The 25,545-nt window shown below is 45.4% G+C and overlaps 2 protein-coding genes across 2 annotated transcripts; both read left to right on the top strand.

The window, feature by feature from the left end:
- Positions 1-5,771: 5,771 nt before the first annotated feature.
- Positions 5,772-24,649, top strand: dhrsx (dehydrogenase/reductase (SDR family) X-linked). The gene is made up of 7 exons (XM_072379304.1): positions 5,772-5,893; positions 16,187-16,294; positions 16,675-16,743; positions 18,902-19,003; positions 19,462-19,669; positions 23,154-23,361; positions 23,623-24,649. The coding sequence occupies exons 1-7, from the start codon at positions 5,794-5,796 to the stop codon at positions 23,803-23,805; spliced, it is 978 nt and encodes a 325-aa protein (XP_072235405.1). The 5' UTR covers positions 5,772-5,793; the 3' UTR covers positions 23,806-24,649.
- On the top strand, positions 5,805-16,170 carry LOC140289860 (E3 SUMO-protein ligase ZBED1-like). Its single transcript, XM_072379303.1, has 2 exons — positions 5,805-5,893; positions 13,399-16,170. Exon 2 carries the CDS (start codon positions 13,447-13,449, stop codon positions 15,493-15,495), a length of 2,049 nt encoding a protein of 682 aa, XP_072235404.1. The 5' UTR covers positions 5,805-5,893; positions 13,399-13,446; the 3' UTR covers positions 15,496-16,170.
- Positions 24,650-25,545: the final 896 nt, after the last annotated feature.

Genomic DNA, 25,545 nt, shown 5'->3' with positions numbered 1-25,545 from the left:
GTACTCTATGGCAGGTACTTTTGCCAATGATAAAAGTGACCACTGTGTAATTGCTGCAGTAAGAAATGCAAAGGTTCCAAAAACTAAACCTCGCTTTGTGATCAAATGTAACATGAAGGCATTTGTTGAAGAGGGATTCCGTCATGACTTGTATGATTTTGACTAGAAACTAATTGAACTATGTAATGATGTACAGACTGCAAAGGAATTCTTCCATGAAAGTTTCTCATCTGTCCGAGGAGATCGGCTCACTTTCAGGCAACTCACAAATCGCCTAACTTTTCTTATCAAAAAGCCACATCTGATTTTATCTCTCGGCAACCACAGAAAATTTAAATGACCCCAAAAAAATTTGGAAGGTGATTAAATCCATTTCAGCCTATGAGAATCATAATGACCTCCCACCCAGCATAGTTTACAATGACACTACTGTATATTTTAAAAAAGTACTTCATTGCTTCTAGTTCTTTTCCAATTTGCCAGCCCCCAGGCCAGTTTAATTATGGTCCAGATGCTGGTCTCATACCTGCAAATCAGCTTTTTGGTTTACATTGTTCTCAGCGGAAAAAGTTCATAGAACTCTCCTTTCTCTGGATATTATGAAATCTGCAGGCCCAGATCTTTTAGAACCTCAGTTTTTCAAGCTAGCTGCTGACTTCATCGCTAAACCTCTCCAACATAGTTTTAGCCTCACCATCACTACAAATCACAACCCTGCAATTTGGAAGATTGCTCATGTTCTTCCTCTTTTAAACTGGGGGGGGGGGGGGGGGGGGGGGTATCATTTATCATCCTTTCAAGGTCCTTGAATGGTTGATAAATAATCAGTTGAAGGACTGTCTCCAAACAAACAACATTCTCTCCCCATATCAATCTGGTTTCAGGAAACAGCCCAGTTCCATCACAGCCTCCCTAAAAGTCACAAACGACAACAACAAAATTCTGCACAGCCCTCTTTGTTGACCTCTCAGAGGCCTTTCACGCTGTGGATCATTCTGTGTTGAAACAACGATTGTTGAATATTGGTCTGTCAAATCAAGCAGTTGGCTGGTTTGCTAATTATCTGTCAAACAGATTGCAATGTATACATTTTGATGGTAGTTCTTCTACAATGTTAAATATGTCTTCTGGGGGTGCCCCAGAGCTCTGTTTTGGGCCCAATCTTTTTTAGTATTTACATGGACGCACTTGATAGATGCTAAATCCCATTTCTATGCTGACGATACGGTCCTTTACTGTTGTGGCTCCGCCCTTGGAGAGGCCCTTGGCTACTTGCAGACAGCTTTTAACCTTGTGGAGCGTCAGTTTATAGATTTGAAATTTGTCTTAAATGTTTCTAAAACCAAATTGTGTGTAAAATCCAAGTGTGTTCTCCTTACAAGGGAACGCAATTGATGTAGTGCCTTGTTATAAGTTGGTGTTTTGTCTGATGATCAACTTTCTTTTAGATCTCACATAGAGAACCTGATTAAAAAAACTGAAACTGGATATCTTTTATCATGAGAAATAAACACTATGAAAATATCTAAGGCACTGATCACTATAACTTTAGCAGAGACAGATTCCAGTATAAAACCTAATCAAAAGAAACAGTCTCTCCACTCTAGGAGGAAAACAAAAGGTCTATGAAAAGTATGTTTCTGCATTTAGCAGATGCTTTTATCCAAAGCGACTTACAGGTAGGCAGATAGGGTAAGGGGGCCTTGCTGGAGATAGTACCTTTCATGTAGGAGATTTGAACCAAGGTCACCCACATGAAGGGTGGCTATCTTACCACTATACTATCCATCCATCCATCCATTTTCTATACCGTCAATCCATTAATCGGATAGTGGGTGGGCTGGAGCCTATCCCAGCAGTTATTGGGCGAAAGGCGGGGTACACCCTGGACAGGTCGCCAGTCCATCACAGGGCCACACAGAGACAAACAACCATGCACACTCACACTCACTCCTACGGACAATTTGGAGTCACCAATTAACCTGACATGCTGTTTTTGGACGGTGGGAGGAACCCGGAGAGAACCCTATACTATCCAGTCCCAGATTATTATTTAAATTTGGCAAAACTCTTCTAAAGAGGTGAACAAAGAAAACTCTCCTTCTAATGGAGGAACTACAGAATTCGACAAAGAACAAAAATCAAGCATCCACTCCTATAACAGAGGAGCTAAGAAACATTATAACATAAATCACTCAAAAGGAGGAAACCAAAATCGACTATGAAAATTAGTCAAGGCTAAACTGAGAATCTACACAAAACATTAACCAAATGAAAACTCTGAAGGATATTCGTTCGACTTCAGTGATCAGACAAAGGATCAAAATACTGAGTACCACAACGGTCAAGAATCTGGAACACAAGGAATCAGGCTAGAGGTTTCAGAGGCTAGGATGAAGACTGTAAGGTACGACACACTGGCAACGAGACAAGGGAAGACGAAGACTATATGACACATGAGGGACCAAGGGGAACAGGTGGAAACACTTGGGTAATCAGGGGAGACACACAGACACATGACACGGAAGGAAGGGCAAGTTCACCGAAATGAGAGGAGAAGTTAACATTCAAAATAAAACAAGACAAGGTACAAAAACTAAAACTGTTCGGGGATCAATGACAAAATGAAATAATATCCATGTAGCTATTTGTGTGTCTAGTTTTACTGGTTAAAGAACATTGGCTTAAAATTGGCAAAGAATCCCACAAAAAACAAAAAGTGTTCTGTGATAAGTTTACTCGACATGTTCCTGGTCAGACCAGCGGTGGGGGGGTGCACAGGTTGAGGATCTGGGTCGTACTCCAGCAACAGCTGATTGGAGGAAAGAGAAAGTGCTGCAGCACTGTGATGGAGTGAAACTGCTCTTTAATAGTCGTGAACATTCTTGGTTTTTTTGTGTGGTTAGAGAGTAAAGACGATCTCTGTTTGTGTCCTGATAGCTGCAGGGTATGCATTATGTTTCAGCTGCAGTGATTTCACACATTAAATTTGATGATTTACAACATGGACAGTTGTTTTTATTCATTTCAGAAACTTACTTTTTTCAGATTACTCTGCTCCTGGTATCTGATTTCATCACATCCTTTATACTCCTGGGTTTCTTGTGTCCTTTGCACCTTTGTGTTCAGTCTTTCCAGGCGTAGCTTATGTGTTTGAGCTCTTTGTACTAAGTTGGTGACCCTTCACAGACATTTTTTTTGAGTGGTTCTTCTGTTTATTTTGGTCATGGTTGGGTAGTAGGGTGATAATGCTGGTAGAGCCAACCCCCTCTTTTTAATAAATAACTCCCACTGTTTAAAGGATTAAAATGAGATTTCGGATGTCTATCTGTGACCATCCACTACAAGCATACAAAAAGCAGCAGTAGTAGGATCTAAAATCAGTGCTCCACAGTACACTGAATCCAAAGAATGTGAGCCTTGGAAATATGCACATGATTATAATCCAGCTCAAACAAGGCCGCTACATTAAGGTTTTTCAGCCACTTGCTCTTTGGGCTACTTTACTCATGAGCACCAACGGGCATGGGCCAGAACCTGTCCAAGTTTACAGGACTGTTGAATTGAGTTCACCCAACTGATAAGCTCCAAAATAAGTTGGTAACCACTTTTTATTCAAACAAATGTGTTTGCTCTCTTCAGGAACTCCCCATGCACAATACAGGGTTCTGTATTTATTTATTCTCTGTACCAAAGTACAACTGTCTTCAAGGTCAAAGTTGTCATCCGCTTGTTTTTGTTTTCTTGCTTTTTTCTGCCAGTATCTTGGTAAAAATGATGTGGTGGGAGGAGCAGTTTACACCTGAATCTCACTGATTGCTTTTAATCCACCGTGCTGTCTTTAAAATGATGAATGCGAAAGCATGAAAACAACACTGTGTGACTGGTAGACAGACTGAACAGTTGCCGACACCTTCTCAGTGTTGAGGTTTGTCAGATGGGAATATCACGAGTTTTCTTTAGTTTTGATAGTTCTGCCTTCACTGGCTTCTCTGGTTTCACCTTCAGCTTTACCCCAGTTTGCTTTGGATCTGGCTTCTGCTCTCTTGCTGTGAAACCAGTGGTTTTCTATGCTTCTATATTGGACTTTTAAACTCGAAGGAGGACCATTAACTGACACTCAGTTTAATCCTATGCTATTGCTGATGAAATTGAGTAAGAAGTGTGACCTTCATGATCAATATGACAAGTGAAAACATGGAATGATGCAAACATATGACCCCTTGCTTCTGGCAGAATCCATATCCCTCTAATCATTCAGTTTGGGGTCACAAAGTGTCCATGTGACCATGAGCCCTTATATAGAATAAAAAGAGCCACTGTTTCCACATGCTTTTAATCACAAAAGTCCATGTGATGTTTCAGCTCCTGCACTTTTTAATTCTGCCCATATGAATCTAATTGCAATTATGGAAGATACAAGCATGCGAGTCATGCTTATTTTTGGAACATCATGATGATTTTATAATACCATAAGGCTTTTTTGGAGGAAGCCGGAGAACCACGGGGAGAACATGCAAACTCCACACAGAAAGAACCAGCTGGGAATTGAACCTGGAACCCTCTGCTGTGAGGCGAGGGTGTTGACCACCACACCTCTTATCCCAACCTCTTTTTGAAAACAGGTTGTTTACTGCAATCTTTCTGTCAGCTAGGGTTAGGGTTGATGGGATGTTTTGTACATCCATGCCTCTTCTCGGGGTTTAATGTGCATCACGCGGCTCTGAGGTTCATCCCTAATTCTACATCTCTCGCCCATCACTGTTTATTGTATGAACGTGTTGAATGGTCTTCCTTGTGAATGCGTAGGCTAAGATTCTGGCATATTCCTGTTAACAAGGCTGTTCTTGGTCTACTCACTTCTTACCTCTCGACCTTCTTCCGCCTTCTTCCGGACCTTGTAGCCTTCGTTCACAGGATATTTTAAAAATTATTTTCAGTTCCAAGGGTACAAGCTGAAACGGGAAAAGGCTTTCATGTACGCTGGAACGAACTGCAAACAGACTTGAAATGTCATGACATGGTCCTGTTGGAGGCTTCTAAGAAAATGCTGAATGACTTGGAGGCAGATACATCTGTTAATAGATGTTCCGCCTTTTTTTCAGGTTTTGCTTGTGACACAAGTATGTGTGTTGATATGTATGTGTGTACTTTTTAACTGCGTCTTGGCCACTTTGGCCACTTTGTAGAAGAGATTTTTAATCTCAATTAGGCTTTCCTTGGTTAAATGAATACAAATAAAAAGACCTGGCAACTCAGATTTGTTCTTAATATTGGTTCTTCAATCATTTAAAACATAGCAGTTACAGAAACATCTTCTGATGCGCGGCCTTGGACACACCATCCACAAATACAAAGATAAATATATACATGTTCATTTGTGGTGCTCTGAATGCAGTAAGATGATTGCTGATGAAAGATGAAAGCTCTTTCCATACATAGCCCTTTGAGATCTTGCGACGTAAAGGGCACTACAAATAAAATGTATTATTCATTTGGTCACTACAGAGGTGAATTGAACATACGTAAAAGCAGTAGTTTAGTGTTACTTCTCCATTCGCCACTGTAGAAATGAACGGCTATGTAAAGCTTGCGCTGCCCTCCAACAGAAGGCAGGAGGTTTTAAACTATAGTTACCCCTTCTGGGATTTTTTTCTGGCTTTCTTCTTTCGGCTGACCGCCGTGACATGACGCAGTCCCGTAGAGGCGGAACCACGGACACGTGTATGTAAAGCAGGGTCTGAGCCGGACTCATTACGGCGTAGCGCCGAGCTCCTGAACGGAAGCAGAAAGATGTGGCTGCAGTCGGTGTTGGTGCCTCTCCTCAGGCTGTATCTGTGCGGAATCAGAGTGCTCGTCTATCAGCTGTTCAACAAGTCTTTCACGCTCCCAGGTCAGCCCTCCCTTTCACTAAAGTCTCTTTCTGTGCAGGGTAAAAGAATTTCTCCACCTGTGGTGAAATGTGCCGTTTGGACGCCGGAAATAAAAATGCACGTTTGATTTATACAGGACGTATTTTTTTAGGTAGATGTAGCGTTGCTCACAGGAAATGATGTGTGTCAGTCTTTATTACTACTGTCCTGAGAGGGGTGGAGGACCAACATGGAAACCTTTTCCCAGCCTGTCTGTGCGCTCCTGCAGCTAAGATCTTCTAAAAGGAGTTCTTAATGCCTGCACATCTCCTCTTCCCGTAGCTTCATGTATGCAGGTGTAAAACATGTCCTCCTGATTGTTTCAGGGGGGGTTAATTCTCTCTTGCTGCTTTGTGAGGATGGATTGATGCAGAGATTTCTTCTGCTTTTTGCTGCTAATCTGCACAACTTGGTCATTCACAGAGGAACTGCTAACACCTCTTTTCATTGGCACCCAGCTTGATGAAGTCCTTAATCAGGAGATCTGTGAAAGTATTAAATCAGAAACAAAGTCCACTAAGCTGCCCCAGTTTTCAGCGGCTGAAGACTGTGAAATGGGTAGGGCTGTAATCAACCAAAGAAGTGCTTCGACTGAAGCCCTGACATGTCGTCTAAAAGCGCCTGCATCCAGCCCACGATTAGCGAAAATGTACTAATATCTCTTTATTAAACATCCCGGGTCAAAGCGAAATAACGAAATAAAGCTGTACATTACTGAAAGATAAAGCGTAGGCTCAAAACAATAGCCTACAACCAGTGAACGCAACAAAAAGTGCCCAAATAGAAATAAATGTGCACAATAATAAAAGGGGACCATAAACGTTTGTTATTTAGCAATAAACTGAAAGGAAATAAAGTAGTAACATGGACAAATACAAAAATAAATCCAAGTATTTTTCAAATGTTATTAATGTAAAAACCATGAAATGGAGAGTTGGGTCAGACGCCAGCATATCCATGTTCTAAGGACACGGCTTCTTGACCAGGGAGTCCTGCCGTGGGCTGGATGCCTTCGGGGGGCGTGGGTGCAGCAGGGGTGCAGAGCAGTCGCTTTGCTACTCGGGCCAGGCTCGCCTTGGGTTTTTCCACCACCCCAATGGTCCAGAGTCCGCTTTGGTTTTGTCCTGCAGACCGTTTTCTCCCATCTGATGCTGCAGAAAGCACTTCTTCCTCATCTCTGCACAGCAGCGTTGCTATCTCCTTGTCTCTGTCGGCTTTCTGTTTGTTGGACACGGGGCTCCTCGCCGCCGTGCACTCGGTCTGTCTGCCGCCTGTGCAACTTCTGGATCGGCCTCGCCTCGTCTGGCATCACCCAGAAAAGACAGCTGCTGAGAGCGAGGGTCTCCTACTGCAGCTGTAATGTAGACACCCATCATTCACCTGCTTGCTTTTCATGTTTTCAGTGATGGGGCGGTCTTTATCTGTGAAGGTGACGTTTGCCAGCATACTGTTGCAGACAGGACGCGTCAGCAGCTCCGGCAGGGTTCTCATAGGTTTCAGCACATTGTCAGTGAGCTCTGCTGCATTCCGGGGTGTTGTAGTGAGCTCCAGTGTACTGCTGTCGCTCTTCTTGGTAAACTTTGGATCAGACAGCACTGCGGTAATGGGCCAGCGTTGCTCCAGCAGTCGCTCCAACATTGAAAATGCTGAGTTCCAAGGTGTGGAATAAGTTGATGCTGAGGGACATTTTGCTGCTCCTGCTTGTGCTTTCGCCCAGTTTTCGCTTTGTGCCTTTTTAAAATGTGCCGTTTGAGCGCAGCATTAACACAGAGCTGCACAGTGTGCCCGGCGCACCTGACGCCCTGCGTCTCCAACCGTTCAGGTGACTCCTTTAGTGTTTCCACACAGAGTGCCATATTCGTGTCTGTTGTCACATACAACAGTCGCGCAGCGATGTTTCTTCCTGTGTGCGCCTCTTCTATTGGTTTTGTCTCAAGCACAAGACTCTGTGCTTTCCAGTCTCCATCAATGAAAAGGGCAGTCACTGTCCTATAGGACTCCATTTGAAGAAACGTCAAGCCCCGTGCCTCGCTGTGTTGTATTAACTCTCTCTTTGACTCCCTCCTATTTTGCGATTAGTACATGCATGCACCCAATTTGACTGGTATCAGTCTACTCAGATAACGTCCATTGAATCGATTGTCTGGCCTTCCACGACACCAATGGGCCTCATATCCGGAGCAATAAAATTGACAATTCCTTCTGTGATGTCATGCTTGCGTTTGGATGATGGAGGAGGCCTAACATCCAGCGTGGTCTGGGTGTATCTGAGGGATGCTGCTGTTGTTGCGAGCCTGCAGTTATAAAACCAATAAACGATTATTAGACTAAAATATTGAAATATGTTTAATATGATATTAATAGTCTATAATATTGAAATATTACCGATTTTATACGATACGCCATGTTTGTATTCGAGCTGTGACATGTAAACTGCGCATTCAACTTTTTTCCCACTGTTTTGGTAAAATTCTGCCACATTGCCATGTCTCTGACATGTATGGTAGAGGAGGATTCACTGTAAATGAAACACTCAAAATAAATATTCAGCAAACCACCGGACGTTGAATAACGTGAAGGTTCTTCAATCTACCTGGGTTGGGCTAATCCAATATTGTGAAAACAAGGGGGGTGTTCTCTAAGACAGGCCTGTGAAACAGGGGTGCTCTGAAAACTTCCCCATTAGCACTTGGTCCTTTCTTCCTGGTGAAATTAACCATAGACTGTATGAAATTAGCACGGCAAAAAATCGACCATCACAATTTTGGTCGACCAAGAAAGTTGAGCAGTGGACGAGGACTTTACAGCCCTAAAATGGGATTAAAAGCCATGCTTAAGTGGATCTTAAATTAAAATATTCTTTCAGCTTTAGTCAGTTTAACACCAAAAACCAATTGTAAAAACGTGAGCGTGAAAGTGAGCATGAACGTGAATGTTAGCATGAATGTGAGCATGAATGTTAGCATGAATGTGAGCGTGAATGTTATCATGAACGTGAATGTGAGCGTAAATCAAAGCATGAGCGTGAATGTTATCATGTATGTGAACGTGAATGTTAGCATTAATGTGAAAGTGAACGTGATTGTGAACGTGAATGTTAGCATTAATGTGAAAGTGAACGTGATTGTGAACGTGAATGAGAGCGTGAATATAAGCATAAATCAGAGCATGAGCGTGAATGTGAGCGTAAATCAAAGCATGAGCGTGAATGTTAGCATGAATGTGAGCATGAATGTTAGCATGAATGTGAGTGCGAATGTTATCATGAACGTGAATGTGAGCGTAAATCAAAGCATGAGCGTGAATGTTATCATGTATGTGAACGTGAATGTTAGCATTAATGTGAAAGTGAACGTGATTGTTAACGTGAATGAGAGCGTGAATATAAGCATAAATCAGAGCATGAGCGTGAATGTTATCGTGAATGTGAGCGTAAATCAAAGCATGAGCGTGAATGTTAGCATGAATGTGAGCATGAATGTTAGCATGAATGTGAGTGCGAATGTTATCATGAACGTGAATGTGAGCGTAAATCAAAGCATGAGCGTGAATGTTATCATGTATGTGAGCGTGAATGTTATCATGAACGTGAATGCTAGCATGAATGTGAGCGCGAATGTTATCATGAATGTGAATGCTAGCATGAATGTGAGCGCGAATGTTATCATGAACGTGAATGCTAGCATGAATGTGAGCGCGAATGTTATCATGAATGTGACTGTGAGCGCGAATGTTATCATGAACGTGAATGCTAGCATGAATGTGAGCGTGAATGTTTGCATGAATGTGAGCGTGAATGTTATCATGAACGTGAATGTGAGCGTAAATCAAAGCATGAGCGTGAATGTTAGCATGAATGTGAGTGCGAATGTTATCATGAATGTGACTGTGAGCGCGAATGTTATCATGAACGTGAATGCTAGCATGAATGTGAGCGTGAATGTTTGCATGAATGTGAGCGTGAATGTTATCATGAACGTGAATGTGAGCGTAAATCAAAGCATGAGCGCGAATGTTATCATGAACGTGACTGTGAGCGCGAATGTTATCATGAACGTGAATGCTAGCATGAATGTGAGCGCGAATGTTATCATGAATGTGACTGTGAGCGCGAATGTTATCATGAACGTGAATGCTAGCATGAATGTGAGCGTGAATGTTATCATGAACGTGAATGTGAGCGTAAATCAAAGCATGAGCGTGAATGTTAGCATGAATGTGAGTGCGAATGTTATCATGAACGTGAATGTGAGCGTAAATCAAAGCATGAGCGTGAATGTTAGCATGAATGTGATTGTGAGCGCGAATGTTATCATGAACGTGAATGTGAGCGTAAATCAAAGCATGAGCGTGAATGTTAGCATGAATGTGAGTGCGAATGTTATCATGAACGTGAATGTGAGCGTAAATCAAAGCATGAGCGTGAATGTTAGGATGAATGTGATTGTGAGCGCGAATGTTATCATGAACGTGAATGTGAGCGTAAATCAAAGCATGAGCGTGAATGTTTGCATGAATGTGAGCGTGAATGTTATCATGAACGTGAATGTGAGCGTAAATCAAAGCATGAGCGTGAATGTTAGCATGAATGTGAGTGCGAATGTTATCATGAACGTGAATGTGAGTGTAAATCAAAGCATGAGCGTGAATGTTAGCATGAATGTGAGTGCGAATGTTATCATGAACGTGAATGTGAGCGTAAATCAAAGCATGAGCGTGAATGTTTGCATGAATGTGAGTGCGAATGTTATCATGAACGTGAATGTGAGTGTAAATCAAAGCATGAGCGTGAATGTTAGCATGAATGTGAGTGCGAATGTTATCATGAACGTGAATGTGAGCGTAAATCAAAGCATGAGCGTGAATGTTTGCATGAATGTGAGCGTGAATGTTATCATGAACGTGAATGTGAGTGTAAATCAAAGCATGAGCGTGAATGTTAGCATGAATGTGAGTGCGAATGTTATCATGAACGTGAATGTGAGTGTAAATCAAAGCATGAGCGTGAATGTTAGCATGAATGTGAGTGCGAATGTTATCATGAACGTGAATGTGAGCGTAAATCAAAGCATGAGCGTGAATGTTAGCATGAATGTGATTGTGAGCGCGAATGTTATCATGAACGTGAATGTGAGCGTAAATCAAAGCATGAACGTGAATGTTAGCATGAATGTGAGCGTGAATGTTATCATGAACGTGAATGTGAGCGTAAATCAAAGCATGAACGTGAATGTTAGCATGAATGTGAGCGCGAATGTTATCATGAATGTGACTGTGAGCGCGAATGTTATCATGAACGTGAATGCTAGCATGAATGTGAGCGTGAATGTTTGCATGAATGTGAGCGTGAATGTTAGCATGAATGTGAATGTAAAGGAGAGGGTGAATGTAAATGTGAATGTGAACATGTGAGAAAGCCAACCCTAATGCATAAGAAAGAAGCAGACAAAGAGTACTGTTTGTGGTCATTTTAGGTTTATACGCCTCTAATCTCCCAAAGAATGTTTAGCTGGTCAGTGGGGGTGGGGGAGGAGTGGTAGCCTGATTGTGCTCTCTGGGTTCTGACTGTGTGTTGCTGCAATAAGTCCACACAGAACAAGAACCCAATGCTTTAACCACAAACTCAACATGAATAAATAAAGATAGAATATGTACATAATTATGTGGGAGCAGGAATTAGATCAGTTCTCCATTTATTAAAGAATTATTAGGAAATGACCGATATATAAACATCTTTTAACTTAAATCTGTAATTGACTCATTTGTTCTGTCAGTTGAATGGAATAATAAGGTCTAATGTAATGCAAGCTTTCCTCCAAACATACCGTTGATCATTAAGGCCAAACAGTTCAGTTTTAGGTTCGTCAGACCACAGGACATGTCTCCAGAAATGAAGATCTTTGTCCCCATGTGCAGCTGCACACTGTAGTCATGGCTCAGTGGCCTTTCAGCTCATGTTTTACTCTGGATAATGAGCCTATCCGACCAGTTTCAGCAGCATCTTCACAAGGTCTTTTCCCTCAAAAGCCGTTCATCTCTAGGACTCAGAATGTGTCTCCTTCATTAGCGGTATGATGCTGGCATTCAGGCATCTGGAAATTCAACCAGACTCTTGATTTTTCCCATGATGTCACATAAAAAAGCTCTGTGATGGAGGAGTGCCTTAGAATACATCCACAAGTGTGTCACCAATGAACTCAAACGATGTCAATGAACCAATTAGAAGCTTCTAAAGTTCAGACTGGAATGTTTAAAGACAGAATAAAGTTGGTTTTTATTCTGAAATTTAACAAAGATAAAACATGTTGGTGATCCTAACTGACCCGAAACTCATTGAGTGAGAAAACAAAGGTTTTGTCTTTTTCGGAAGTGGATAAAAAAACGTCTGGATTCAACTTATGTTGTGGTCTTTTTGTCGTCATCAAAAAGCTCAGACTCCCCGATCTGGCTCTTTGTAAGAGGGAGTAAAAATGTACCGACCCTCTGTCGGACCCCTACCGGTCCGATTGGGAGGATGCAGCAGACATGTCTGACCCCTACTGGTCTGGTGGGGGAGATGCAGCAGACCCTTATCGGTCCGGCGGGGAGGATGCAGCAGACATGTCTGACCCCTACTGGTCTGGTGGGGGAGATGCAGCAGACCCTTATCGGTCCGGCTGGGAGGATGCAGCAGACATGTCTGACCCCTACTGGTCTGGTGGGGGAGATGCAGCAGACCCTTACCGGTCCGGCGGGGAGGATGCAGCAGACATGTCTGACCCCTACTGGTCTGGTGGGGGAGATGCAGCAGACCCTTACCGGTCCGGCTGGGAGGATGCAGCAGACATGTCGGGATTTACCTGAGCTTTCTGTTTACATTGTTAGCCTACTGTGACTAAGTAGACTTGTGCCAAAAGGACAATTAATTTGTTGTGAGTTTATCCACTTTTTATGCACTTTAGTTTTTTGGGGAATGCACTTCTACTGCAGGTTTTGTTTGAAGGCCTACAGAGTAGAAATTTCTGAACTCAGTTATATAGAGCTTCGATCACAAATTTGCAATTTGGTGCATCCCTTCTATACAGTAAAAATACTTTGATTTTACCTTATTGTAACATGTGTAGAACTGTACATATCCCTCAAAATAAATTAATTTACTTTAAAAACTCAAAACAAAATAAGCTGTGTAGAAACTGTGATACCAAAAACAAATGTCATTTTACATGCATTACAAGCATTTCCTGTTTTTTCATGCTTTGTTATATTATGATATGGCTTTAAAGTGATTTTTGGTTGACAAATGCTGGCCATCAGTGCAACAAACATTAACATGAGCACACCCAGCTTTTTTTATATAAATAAAATTAAAATAAATTAACTTCTGAGGGTAGCTGTTATCATGGAAGTACTTTCCTTAACGTTAGCATTTGTGTCTCAGTGTAGGCTTTCACATGCATGTAATGTTCTTCCCAGAATCCTCAAATGTTTATTTCACTATCCTTGTTAGGTCCTCTGTAAGTGAAGGCACCCACGGGGATTGCATACAAGGGAACCAATGGAGGGTAAAAGTTCAGGACCGTCATGCTCTGGACTCAATCTTGTTGCACATCCACGAGCAAAAAGCAAAGTGTGGAAGTACTTTGGCTTTGACACCGATGCAGATGGGTGCATACTGCACTGGAAACGGATATACTGCCGTGTATGCATGAGCCAAATCGCCTACTCTGGAAACACCTCCAACCTGTCGTACCACCTTGAAAAGAACCACCCCGTAGAGTTCAGTGAGTTTGTCAAAAGCAACACGGATCAGATGCGTGAGGCGTTTGCCACAGCATTTTCAAGAATAAAGACAGAACCCACAGGTCCACATACACAGCAGCAGTCCCATGATGTAAATTTAAGGCCAAACTTAAGCTTTGAAAACAGGCGACATAATGATCTGACAGGAGCTATCATTACCTTCATCTGTCAGGGATTGTACCCCGTGTCTATAGTTGAAGAGCCTACGTTCAAGAATTTGATGAGTGTTGTCGATCCTGGATATTCGCCCCCTTGCAAACGAGACCTTGCAGGTAAAATGATTCCTGAGACATATTGCCGTACCAGGGATGTAGTATTCACTGAGCTCGGTGCAGTCGTGAACTGTGGAGTCACTACTGATCTCTGGCAAAGCCAGACCCAAAACAGAACATACATTTCACTCTCTGTTCATTCAGTTAATTACAACAGTTCAACTGGCTTCTCAATGATTGACAAGTGCCTCAAAACATTTGAGGTACAAGAGGACAACACGGCTGAAAATATCACCAGAGCAATATATGAAGCCTTTGTTGAGTGGGGAATAACTCATAAAGTGAGTGGAGCCACCACAAATGGTTCCGTGGACATCGTGAAGGCGTGCTCGCTCCTGGAGCTGTCTGTGAAGATGCCTTGCTTTGGGCACACCATCAACCGCGCAGTGGATGAAGCCTTCCAGCTGCCTCGAGTTGACAGCTTTTTGGGTAGTTGTCGCAGACTTATCGATCATTTCAGAGAACCAGGAATGTACATTCTGAGAGACAAACAGAAGCAGCACGGTCTTGCTCAGTGCACCCTCATCACAGACAGAGGCAGGCCCTGGTTGGCCACGCTGGCAATGTTACAAAGACTGAAAGAGCAGCAAGTCGCTGTAACTGCAACGCTCCTGGATGTCCCCAGCAGCCACCAGTTCAGCTTTGATGACAATGACTGGTCCTTGATGGAGGGCTTGATTGAAGTCCTTCAGCCATTTAAAGTTGTTGCAAACATGGTAGCTTCATGTAGGCATCCAGCCATTAGCATGGTGAGACCTGTGCTTCATATGCTGCTAAACACCACCCTGAAAGTTAAAGAGGGGGATCTCAAAGAGATCAGCATGACCAAAGAGGTCATCTCCAAGGTCCTGTCCAGCACATATTCACAGAATTCACAGTCACAAGAGATCTCAATGTTTCTGAACATCGCATCATTCTTAGATCCCCGTTACAAGAAGCTTCCCTTTCTGACCACTCAGGAACGATCCAAAGTTGAGACCAGCATCATCGAGGAGGCCAAAGCAATCCTGGAGAGGCAAATTTCAGAGCAGTCGTGTCTTGATGATTTGTCATTGGTAGCTGACGAGCCACCCAGCAAAAAGCAGGCACCTCTCAGAGAATCTGGCACCAGCACTTCGACCCAAGACAACCCGCTGGCTGCCATATTTTGCCAGTCAGATGCAGACCAGAGCCAGGAGGAGCTGCATGCTCAGGTGGTAGAGGAGCTGAGCAACTACAAGTCACAGAGGGTGTTAGGTCTGAACGAGGACCCTTTGCTTTGGTGGTCCAGTCATGCACTCTTGTTCCCCACACTTCCCAAGGTGCTTCAGAGGTACTGGTGTGTCCCTGCCACCAGTGTTCCCTGTCACAGGCTGTTCAGCTCATCGGGGGCTGTTCTGTGTGGGAAAAGGAACTGCATAGCTCCATCTCTGGTGGATCAGCAGGTCTTCCTGTATGAGAACTTGCGAGACCTCCATGATCCAGAACCCTGTGAGGATGATTTGGACAATGTTGGCGAAAGCAACAGGTTTCTGGGGCAGCCACCAGAGTAACCAAGAGTTTCTGCATACCTGCATACTGTAGGGCATTAACAGAAAGATGCCGTGTTCAGTGTGATGGGCCTGTTTAAAATGTAATTTATGTAAAGGCTTACAATGCACACACAATTCCGCTGGTCCTCATCCTGACAAACAGTCTGCCTTAGGTTCTGCAGGTATTAATGTGTCCATAAACCATGTAAAACTGTGGCATTGGCGCTGATCACACAGGTATAGTGTACATTTTGCAGTCCATAAGAGAGCATGTTCTTTTTAGGTTTCAGAACATAGCGGAAATCATCAGGTCCTTAAAATGAGTTACCACCTACGAAAAACTAAGTGAACCCTCAGTGCTTCTGTGTCTCATAAGTAATGAGACTGTCATATGTCCTGTGTTGCTGTTACTGTGAGGGTGTTTTTACCTTTTCTACATTACTTCCTCATCAGCATGTTAATATTTTAACTGTGAACAGAACGAATGTTTTAACTGTCCCTGATTTCTCTGAATGGCTCATTTCTATGTGTAGTTGCAGTTTTTGCCCGTCTCCAGTTCAGCACGTCTTTGCAGAAAGTGTGATGTAATGGAATAAAGTCAATCTGTACAAAACCAGTCGTAATGTATTCTGCTCACACTGATGTATTTATCTGCTGGATGAGAGTTGGAAATGAAAGCTTCTCATGTGGTGCCCTCTCTCCTCCAACACAGTCTTACCCAGGCAAAATGGAAGGGTTGCCATTGTGACTGGGGGCACCAGAGGAATGGGTTTTGAGACGGCGAGGCACCTGGCAAGTCTTGGCATGCGTGTTATCATAGGTAGGCCTTTACTCGCTCAGTAGTTCCCCCGTTAACGTCTCCCCTGTCCAGTTTTAATGACAGTATCTGCGTGTTTCTTCATTTTGTTTAGTCTACAGGATGTTTTCTATCTAAATTCCCTTCACAGAATCTGTAACCCTGCATGCAATGACCGTTGGCTCTAATTCAAATCAACTGAAGAAATGCAGTGATATTTCAACCAAATAATGCTTGTTATTACGTTCCCAAATCATTAGTATCCACTCAGTGTTTTTACTTTAGCTGAGGGGTCAGATTTGGAAGTCAGTCCGTTTCAGGATGTGGACAGATGTCAGTGTAACCAGGAGGGTTAAATGGATTCATAGCCCAACAAGCTTCTGTCTGATTTGCATCATCTCCAGCTGGGAACGAGAGAGAAGAGGGCTCAACAGCCATGAGGAAGATTAACCAAGAGTGCGGCCAAGACAGAGGTAACCGTGTGTCTGTGTCACCGTATTTCACAGAAGCTGCTGCTTCAGGGTTTAAAAGGGAGCCCAATTAAAGGTAATTCCACACAGCGAAATACTCCAGCTGCAGCCGCATACATTACAGACCCAACACATCTGGGGCCTTTTCCAGCACATAAACTGGTGTCCTGCGTGGTGATAATGTGCGCCTCGTGCATTCAGATCACGGGAACTTTGTATGATTGAAGAGTAAGAGAGCTTAGAGCTGTAGAAAGTGAAGAAACTCCCTCCCAGAGTAACATTTAGTTTGAGTTTGATCAGGAAAAAACTGAGATATAGTCAGGGATTCATGCTCAAATCTGTGTCTCACTCTCTGTGAGTTATGTTCCCAAGTGCCTCAGATTCACTTCAAAAGGAAAAGATGTTGTTCCTGTGGAGTCATGGAGAGGTTCAGGGTGACATGGGAAAGTTCCTACAAATGGAAAGCTGTGTGTCTTAAAAAAAAAAAAGATCTAAAACTGTAACTCTGTTCAAGTCCAGTCACGATTCAGTCAAACCCAGTCCGTTTCAGTGGAAGAAACCTCCATCAGAACCAGGAAGCACAGCCATCTACCTGATGTTTCAGGGTCACCTCAGCCATCCCGAACTATAAGCTCTAACATTTAAGACTAGGCTAGAACTTTCCTTTCTGATAAACAGTTGCAGTTAAAGGAAAGTCACTTTACAGGTGGGTTTCAAGAGCGGTGGGGGCTGCAGCTCAGGAGGAACGGCAGTCGCTGCTTCCATTCCAGGACCTCCAGTCTCCATGTTAACACTTTACTGGGCTGGAAATTGAAGCCCACTTTTCCTCCAGCATTTGGAGTATGTTAGGAGTGGTTAGTGGTGCTTCTACCCACAGCACACACTGAACAGGGACAAAAGGCCAGACTGAGGGGGTACCAAAGGAGCTTCCTGGGAGTAAAGGTGATAGAACAAAGCCTTTACCTGCACGAACAGATGGTAAAGAGACAAAGGAAGGATGAGTAAGAATAGAAGGAGGTGGCTGTGGTTGAAAATGTGTGCTTCAGCTCTATGACTTGCTTAAGAATGACAACAGATGGTTTTCGACCCATTTTACCACCTTTATAGAGAACTGATGTCTACCATTGCTGAGAGGACCGCAGCTAACATAAGATTTCATTGCATCTTAGTGCAAGAGTGGCAGTAGCTACCTAAGACAGGGGCAGCGTGACCGAGCCAATCATTGGCCTGATGCCTCTGATCCAGCCGGACCATGAGCTCTGTCTACTCTGACTTTAGGTCCGCCTCTCATTTCCCCTTTTTATCAAAAATTCTGGAGAAAGTAGTTTTTACTTAATCGTGATGTAAATGAAACGTTCCGGTCCGGTTTGAAGTGCCTCCACAGCACAGGAGTTCCTGATGATTTGATTCTAACTGTAGCTTCAGGACACTCGTCCATCCCGGCACTCTTGGACTGAACAGCTGCCTCTGATGCTGTAGATCGTTCCATCATCTTGAAAAAGTTGATGCACTCAGGTGGTTTCAGTCCTCCTTATCAGACAGAAGTCCACTTGGGTGGGTTTACCCCCCTGGAAAGGCTCCTCTAACCTGTGGGGTCCCTCAGGGTTCAGAGGGTTGATTTTGAAATTCTGTTGTTGCCTTTGGAGGACAGGCTCAAACTTACTTTGTCGAGCTCTGAAATGCACAAACCCCAGCTTCCGAGCTGTGGTCAGCCAACCAGCTGCTTGTTGATGTGCGCAGAACCAGAACCAGGCTAAAAGCAAAACCAGCTTTCAAAGTCGCTGCTGCTTTATTATGGAGCAGCTTCCCTCTATCAGATCAGCTCCCAGTGCTGAGGCATTCAGAGCCGTCTCTGCTTCCCAGCCTTCATCATCCCAGCAGATCTTCTTTTGTCATTATTTCTTGTAGTTTTTATGATCTGAGCAGCTCTTTGTTTTTAAATCCCAAGTCAGCAGTGTGATGCATTCTGACCACAGCTGTGCAGCATCCCAGCACATCACCAAACAGGAGTCCAGCCCACCTGCTGCTGGGATCAGTGCGAAGCAGAAGGGATGTTTTGCATGTCACTAACCACACGGTGTGGGGCTCAGTTCCTCCGTGTTCCACGTGTGGACGCTGTGTGCACGGCTCGGAGCTAACTTGCTTGTTGTTCTGCTTCCAGCTGAGTTTGTGTTTGCGGACCTGACCTCGCTGAAGTCTGTGCGGCAGTTTGTGCAGGCGTTCAAAGACAGAGGTCTTCCACTCCATGTTCTGGTGAACAACGGTAGGATGAAGAACTCTACTAATAATAAAAGCATGTCTTTTGGGTTTTGGGGGGTGTGAATGATCTTATTCAGACATTATTTGGGAATAATGTCTCAAATTGGCTTTCTATTTGGATATTTATAGTTGTTTAAAGCCAGACTCATAACCACATTATTATGTTGGAACTATCATATTATGCGTCCAGGTTTTTATTCTCCAGGTGCAGCTGTTGTTTGCCAAAGCTCTGTAATGTTACAGAGTCCAAAGCAAAATGTCCAGTGTAAGACAATGTAAAAGCTCATAAAAAGACGAGGCTGCTGCTTCTGAACAGGCTTGATTTATGGCCAGACTGAGCTTCTTAGAGCCAGGACTGATGAGCTGAGCAGTGCGAGCAGACAGGAAGTGACTATGAGCGCTTTGAATCCTCCCTCCATCAGACCCGCTGAGCCTCCTCTCCTGCTGTGTCCTCTCATGTAGCTGGAACCATGCTGGTTCCTGAGACACGGACGGAGGAAGGCTTCGAGCTCCACTTCTGCCTCAACTACCTCAGCCACTTCCTGTTGACCAACCTGCTGCTGGACCTGCTGAAGAGGTCAGGAAGACAGGGCTGCTGCTCCAGAATCATCAATATGTCCTCAGCCACACACTATGCCGGAGTTGTAAACCTGGAGGACCTAAACAAGAGGTATGAGCATCAGTCAGACAGTTAAACAGCTGTTTGATTCTGAATCCATCTAAAGACATGGGAGTAACAAGCTGAGGTTGAAGGTGAAGATCAGGGAGAGCAGAGGAGGGGGGTTCAGTCTGAGCTCTGGCTGTGACGTCCCAACAATCAGCCGATCTGAACCCTCGCTGTGACACCTCGGTGGCTTTATCTTCATTATTTTTCCCTGTGATTCAGGAGGATGTAGCAGGTGGCTGACTGGAAGCCTTCAGCCCATTACTGATCAGATTTCATCTGTTTTGGTGAAACTTCCAACTTCTTTCTTTGATATCAATGTACTATTTCATGTACTATTTCCTGAGAGTTTAGGCGTCAGTTCGCTGAATCAAACACTTCAAAGATACAGTCCAATTCAAACCAATTAATTATAACGCAAACAGACTCCAATCAATTCCAAATGACTCAAGTTCAAGAAACAGGACAGTTCTCAGCTTCTGACTTCACTTCTTCATTTTAGGATCCACTTTAAGTCTCTTACCTGTGCAGCTCCATTTTATCTCTGACCCGCTACGCCCTGACGCTACGCCCTGACGCGCTGTCAGGCTCACTCAGGTCGTTTTATCTCTGACCCGCTACGCCCTGACGCTACGCCCTGACGCTACGCCCTGACGCACCGTCACAGTCACTCAGGTCGTTTTATCTCTGACCCGCTACGCCCTGAGGCTACGCCCTGAGGCTACGCCCTGACGCTACGCCCTGACGCACCGTCACAGTCACTCAGGTCGTTTTATCTCTGACCCGCTACGCTCTGACGCTACACCCTGAGGCTACGCCCTGACGCGCTGTCACGCTCACTCAGGTCGTTTTATCTCTGACCAGCTACACCCTGACCCTACGCTCTGACGCACTGTCACGCTCACTCAGGTCGTTTTATCTCTGACCCGCTACGCCCTGACGCTACGCCCTGACGCGCTGTCACGCTCACTCAGGTCGTTTTATCTCTGACCCGCTACGCCCTGACGCTACGCCCTGACGCGCTGTCACGCTCACTCAGGTCGTTTTATCTCTGACCCGCTACGCCCTGAGGCTACGCCCTGACGCTACGCCCTGACGCTACCCCCTGACGCACCGTCACAGTCACTCAGGTCGTTTTATCTCTGACCCACTACGCCCTGACGCTACGCCCTGACGCTACGCTCTGACGCGCTGTCACGCTCACTCAGGTCGTTTTATCTCTGACCCACTACGCCCTGACGCACTGTCACAGTCACTCAGGTCGTTTTATCTCTGACCCGCTACGCTCTGACGCTACGCCCTGATGCACTGTCACAGTCACTCAGGTCGTTTTATCTCTGACCCGCTACGCTCTGACGCTACGCCCTGATGCACTGTCACAGTCACTCAGGTCGTTTTATCTCTGACCCGCTACGCCCTGACGCTACGCCCTGACGCGCTGTCAGGCTCACTCAGGTCGTTTTATCTCTGACCCGCTACGCCCTGACGCTACGCTCTGACGCGCTGTCACGCTCACTCAGGTCGTTTTATCTCTGACCCGCTACGCCCTGACGCTACGCTCTGACGCGCTGTCACGCTCACTCAGGTCGTTTTATCTCTGACCCACTACGCCCTGAGGCTACGCCCTGACGCTACGCCCTGACGAGCTGTCACGCTCACTCAGGTCGTTTTATCTCTGACCCACTACGCCCTGAGGCTACGCCCTGATGCACTGTCACGCTCACTCAGGTTATTTTATCTCTGACCCGCTACGCCCTGAGGCTACGCCCTGACGCTACGCCCTGACGCTACCCCCTGACGCACCGTCACAGTCACTCAGGTCGTTTTATCTCTGACCCGCTACGCCCTGACGCTACGCCCTGACGCGCTGTCACGCTCACTCAGGTCGTTTTATCTCTGACCCACTACGCCCTGACGCTACGCCCTGATGCACTGTCACAGTCACTCAGGTCGTTTTATCTCTGACCCGCTACGCCCTGACGCTACACCCTGAGGCTACGCTCTGACGCGCTGTCACGCTCACTCAGGTCGTTTTATCTCTGACCCACTACGCCCTGACGCTACGCCCTGACGCACTGTCACGCTCACTCAGGTCGTTTTATCTCTGACCCGCTACGCCCTGAGGCTACGCCCTGACGCTACGCCCTGACGAGCTGTCACGCTCACTCAGGTTATTTTATCTCTGACCAGCTACACCCTGACCCTACGCTCTGACGCACTGTCACGCTCCCTCAGGTTGTTTTATCTCTGACCCGCTACGCCCTGACGCTACGCCCTGACGCTACGCCCTGATGCGCTGTCACGCTCACTCAGGTCGTTTTATCTCTGACCCGCTACGCCCTGACGCTACGCCCTGACGCACTGTCACGCTCACTTAGGTCAACAGATCAGATGTGCTGGGAAGCTTCTGCAGGACACTCACTGTTTCAGGGTCACCTGAGCCATCCCTAACTATAAGCTTTATCAGAAAGGAAAGTTTCAGCCTGATCTTAAAGGTAGAGAGGGTGTCTGCTTCCTGAAGCCAAACTGGCAGCTGGTTCCACAGAGAGGGGCCTGATAACTGAAGGCTCTGCCTCCCATTCTGCTTTTAGGGGCCTGATAACTGAAGGCTCTGCCTCCCATTCTGCTTTTAGGGGCCTGATAACTGAAGGCTCTGCCTCCCATTCTGCTTTTAGGGGCCTGATAACTGAAGGCTCTGCCTCCCATTCTGCTTTTAGGGGCCTGATAACTGAAGGCTCTGCCTCCCATTCTGCTTTTAGGGGCCTGATAACTGAAGGCTCTGCCTCCCATTCTGCTTTTAGGGGCCTGATAACTGAAGGCTCTGCCTCCCATTCTGCTTTTAGGGGCCTGATAACTGAAGGCTCTGCCTCCCATTCTGCTTTTAGGGGCCTGATAACTGAAGGCTCTGCCTCCCATTCTGCTTTTAGGGGCCTGATAACTGAAGGCTCTGCCTCCCATTCTGCTTTTAGGGGCCTGATAACTGAAGGCTCTGCCTCCCATTCTGCTTTTAGGGGCCTGATAACTGAAGGCTCTGCCTCCCATTCTGCTTTTAGGGGCCTGATAACTGAAGGCTCTGCCTCCCATTCTGCTTTTAGGGGCCTGATAACTGAAGGCTCTGCCTCCCATTCTGCTTTTAGAAACGTACTCTCTTTTCACACCGAGGGAGCTATTTTAAATGACCTGTTTCATTATGTTTTGTTGTCTCTTTTATGTTGTTCTTACATTCTTTAGTTATATGTTCTTACTGGCTTTTATGTTCTGGTTTTATGTATAGCACCCTGTTAAAGGTGCTTTCTAAATAAAGTGCTATGGTATGGTATCACATCTCAGGAAATGTGTGCTGGGGAGACTTCTGCTGCCTTTGGAGTATACAGTTTACAGCTTCTTCTCAGATGCTCATTTGTTAAATTGGTACTTGATTATTACAAAGTGCCCTGAGATGACTGACAATAAAGTCTAATCTGACCTCAGCCTGCCCTGCTGTCCTCAGGGTCCAGTACAGTTCCCATTCTGCCTACTCCCAGAGCAAACTGGCTCTGGTCCTCTTCACCAACCACCTGCAGGAGCAGCTGACGGGCGGCGGCTTCCACGTGACCGTAAACGCTGTGGACCCCGGCATGGTGGACACGGCCCTGTACGATAACCTGTGGACCCTCGCACAGATGATGAAGAGACCGGTGGCCAAGACGCTGTTCAGGGTACGTGTTCCCTCAGTGATCGCTGTGGCTCTGTTCAGCTCAGCTCTGCACTTAGGATGGCCAGGCTTTACTGTTTCTTGAATTCTGCTGTCATGACTTTAGATTGTGTATCTGTTAATCTTGCTCACATCCAAACGCTTCTCAAAGACAAAGCAGGGAGCACGTGTTCTTTCACTGAGCTGTGTGGCTGTGCAGTGATGACCACGTCCTCCAGAACAGACCCACTGACTTTGTGCTGTATGTTTCCCGTGTGCCCCTCAGACGCCAGCAGAGGGAGCATCCATATCCGTCTATGCTGCAGCTGCTCCTGACATGGAAGGGGTGGGCGGCTGTTACCTGTACAACGGCCAGAGGACGCGGTCCTCTGACCTCTCCTACGACTCTGAGCTGCAGGCACGGCTGTGGAAAAAGAGCTGCGAGCTGGTGGGCCTTCAGGAGGCCTGACGCAGCCTCACGCTGGACGCTCCACATCCTCCTCCGTCATCACGTCACCACCTTCCACTGGATGCTCCACCTCTGTTCACACAGATAGTGTAAAAAAATCTAATTCCATTTTCCAACAAAAAGAGAGAAGCTCGCAGCTGTCACTCATCTTCTGTGTTTAAAGGCACGAAAGTCATTCACCAAATGAAAGAGAAAAACATGGTTCTGTAAGCTGAGCTCCAGACAGAGCAGCTCTGAAATCAGCTGCTGTCTCCACGTCCTCCACCTCAGTGTCCACATTACAGCAGTGATCAGATGTCCTGTGACCACAGCCACACGTTGAATGTGAGCTGGACGGAGGCGCCCCGTCCCTAAACCTCCCCGACCTCCACTCAGCTTCTTCCAGCCACAAGCTCAATCCTCAGGCCACGGCTATGGCAGACCATGGGAGCTGGTGTGTTGGCCTGGCTGTCCATTCTAAATCTGGCTTCACCTTCACAGATCAGTGCCACACTGAGCAGAGATGAAAGCACACTGAGTACGAGTTGTTTTGTCCAAATGTTCAGTGGAAAGGCGTAAAAGGCTCCCTCTGATTGAAGTAACCATGAGTTACACCAAAGTAACCGTTTAGAAATTCAATTCAATTCAATTTTATTTATATAGCGCCAGATTACAACAATTGTCATCTCAAGGCACTTAAATGATATAGTCCAATTCAAGCCAATTGGAATTCAATTAATTGTAATCATAATCCAATTCATTCATATAGAGCCAATTCAAAAACAGATTGCACCGAAACTTGTCTTCAGTCCAATCTCCCGTCCTGAGCCTGAGGGACTGTGGAAAGGAACGACTCCCTTTAACAGGAAGAAACCTCTGGCAGAACCAGAACCAGGAAGAAACCTCTGGCAGAACCAGAACCAGGAAGAAACCTCTGGCAGAACCAGAACCAGGAAGAAACCTCTGGCAGAACCAGAACCAGGAAGGGTGGCCATCCGCCTCGACCAGCTGGGGTTTGAGAAGACAGAAAAGAGGGAAAAGAGGGGGGAAAAACACCATAACTCCATTCAAAGGATACCTGTTGGAACAGGGAAACACAAGTTAATAACCACAATAATGTCACATGTACATAAAATCAATTTTGAAATTAAACAGGGGGAAAAGAGAGCAAAGTGAGGAAAGGTGTGACAGATGAGGTCCCCCAGCAGTCTAAGGCTATAGCAGCTTAACTATGGAATGCTTCAGGATTAGTAAATGTAACTTTACATTTGCTTTTATTATCATTTAACCAGGAAAAGCCTCACTGAGATTGAAAATCTCTGCTTCAACAGTGTCAGCACCCACACAAACTGACTCCAACCTGAAAAGCAGCAGGACATCTACCAACGGATGATTTAAAGGCTCCAACGGGACCATGTCATGAAGTTTCAGGTCTTTCTGCAGTGCGCTCCAGGCAACGGAGCCTTTTCCCCGCCCCAGTTTGTACCCTTGGAAGTGAAAAATGGATCTTTTTGTGGGATTGAGTGGTGGCGTGGAGCCGCTCTGGGCTGCATTTCCAGTTGGAGGGCTGTAAAGTTGACCTTGGTGGTGTAGGAAAAACACGTGAATGGCCTTAAACTGAGCTCTGGTGTTGCTGCAGTGCATGAGTGAGCAGCTACACGTGCATTTTAGATGCAGGGATTAGCTTCATTACTGTTGGGAGGCTTTTCCTCCCACAGTCGCCTCGTGCACGCTCAGGACGGGGGATTGGGTCAGGGAGAA

Source organism: Leuresthes tenuis, unplaced genomic scaffold (assembly GCF_036924035.1).
Source record: "Leuresthes tenuis unplaced genomic scaffold, fLeuTen1.0.hap1 SCAF_1, whole genome shotgun sequence".
In the NCBI taxonomy this organism is placed as follows: domain Eukaryota; kingdom Metazoa; phylum Chordata; class Actinopteri; order Atheriniformes; family Atherinopsidae; genus Leuresthes; species Leuresthes tenuis.
The sequence above is the reverse complement of the archived record's forward strand: the minus strand, read 5'-3'. Positions and strand labels throughout refer to the sequence as shown.

Coding starts and splice junctions, on each gene's coding strand:
- dhrsx (XM_072379304.1), top strand. CDS start 5,794: ATGTGGCTGCAGTCGGTGTTGGTGCCTCTCCTCAGGCTGTATCTGTGC. Junction 16,744..18,901: donor AGAGTGCGGCCAAGACAGAG/GTAACCGTGTGT, acceptor TTCTGCTTCCAG/CTGAGTTTGTGTTTGCGGAC. Junction 23,362..23,622: donor TGGCCAAGACGCTGTTCAGG/GTACGTGTTCCC, acceptor TGTGCCCCTCAG/ACGCCAGCAGAGGGAGCATC.
- LOC140289860 (XM_072379303.1), top strand. CDS start 13,447: ATGGAGGGTAAAAGTTCAGGACCGTCATGCTCTGGACTCAATCTTGTT.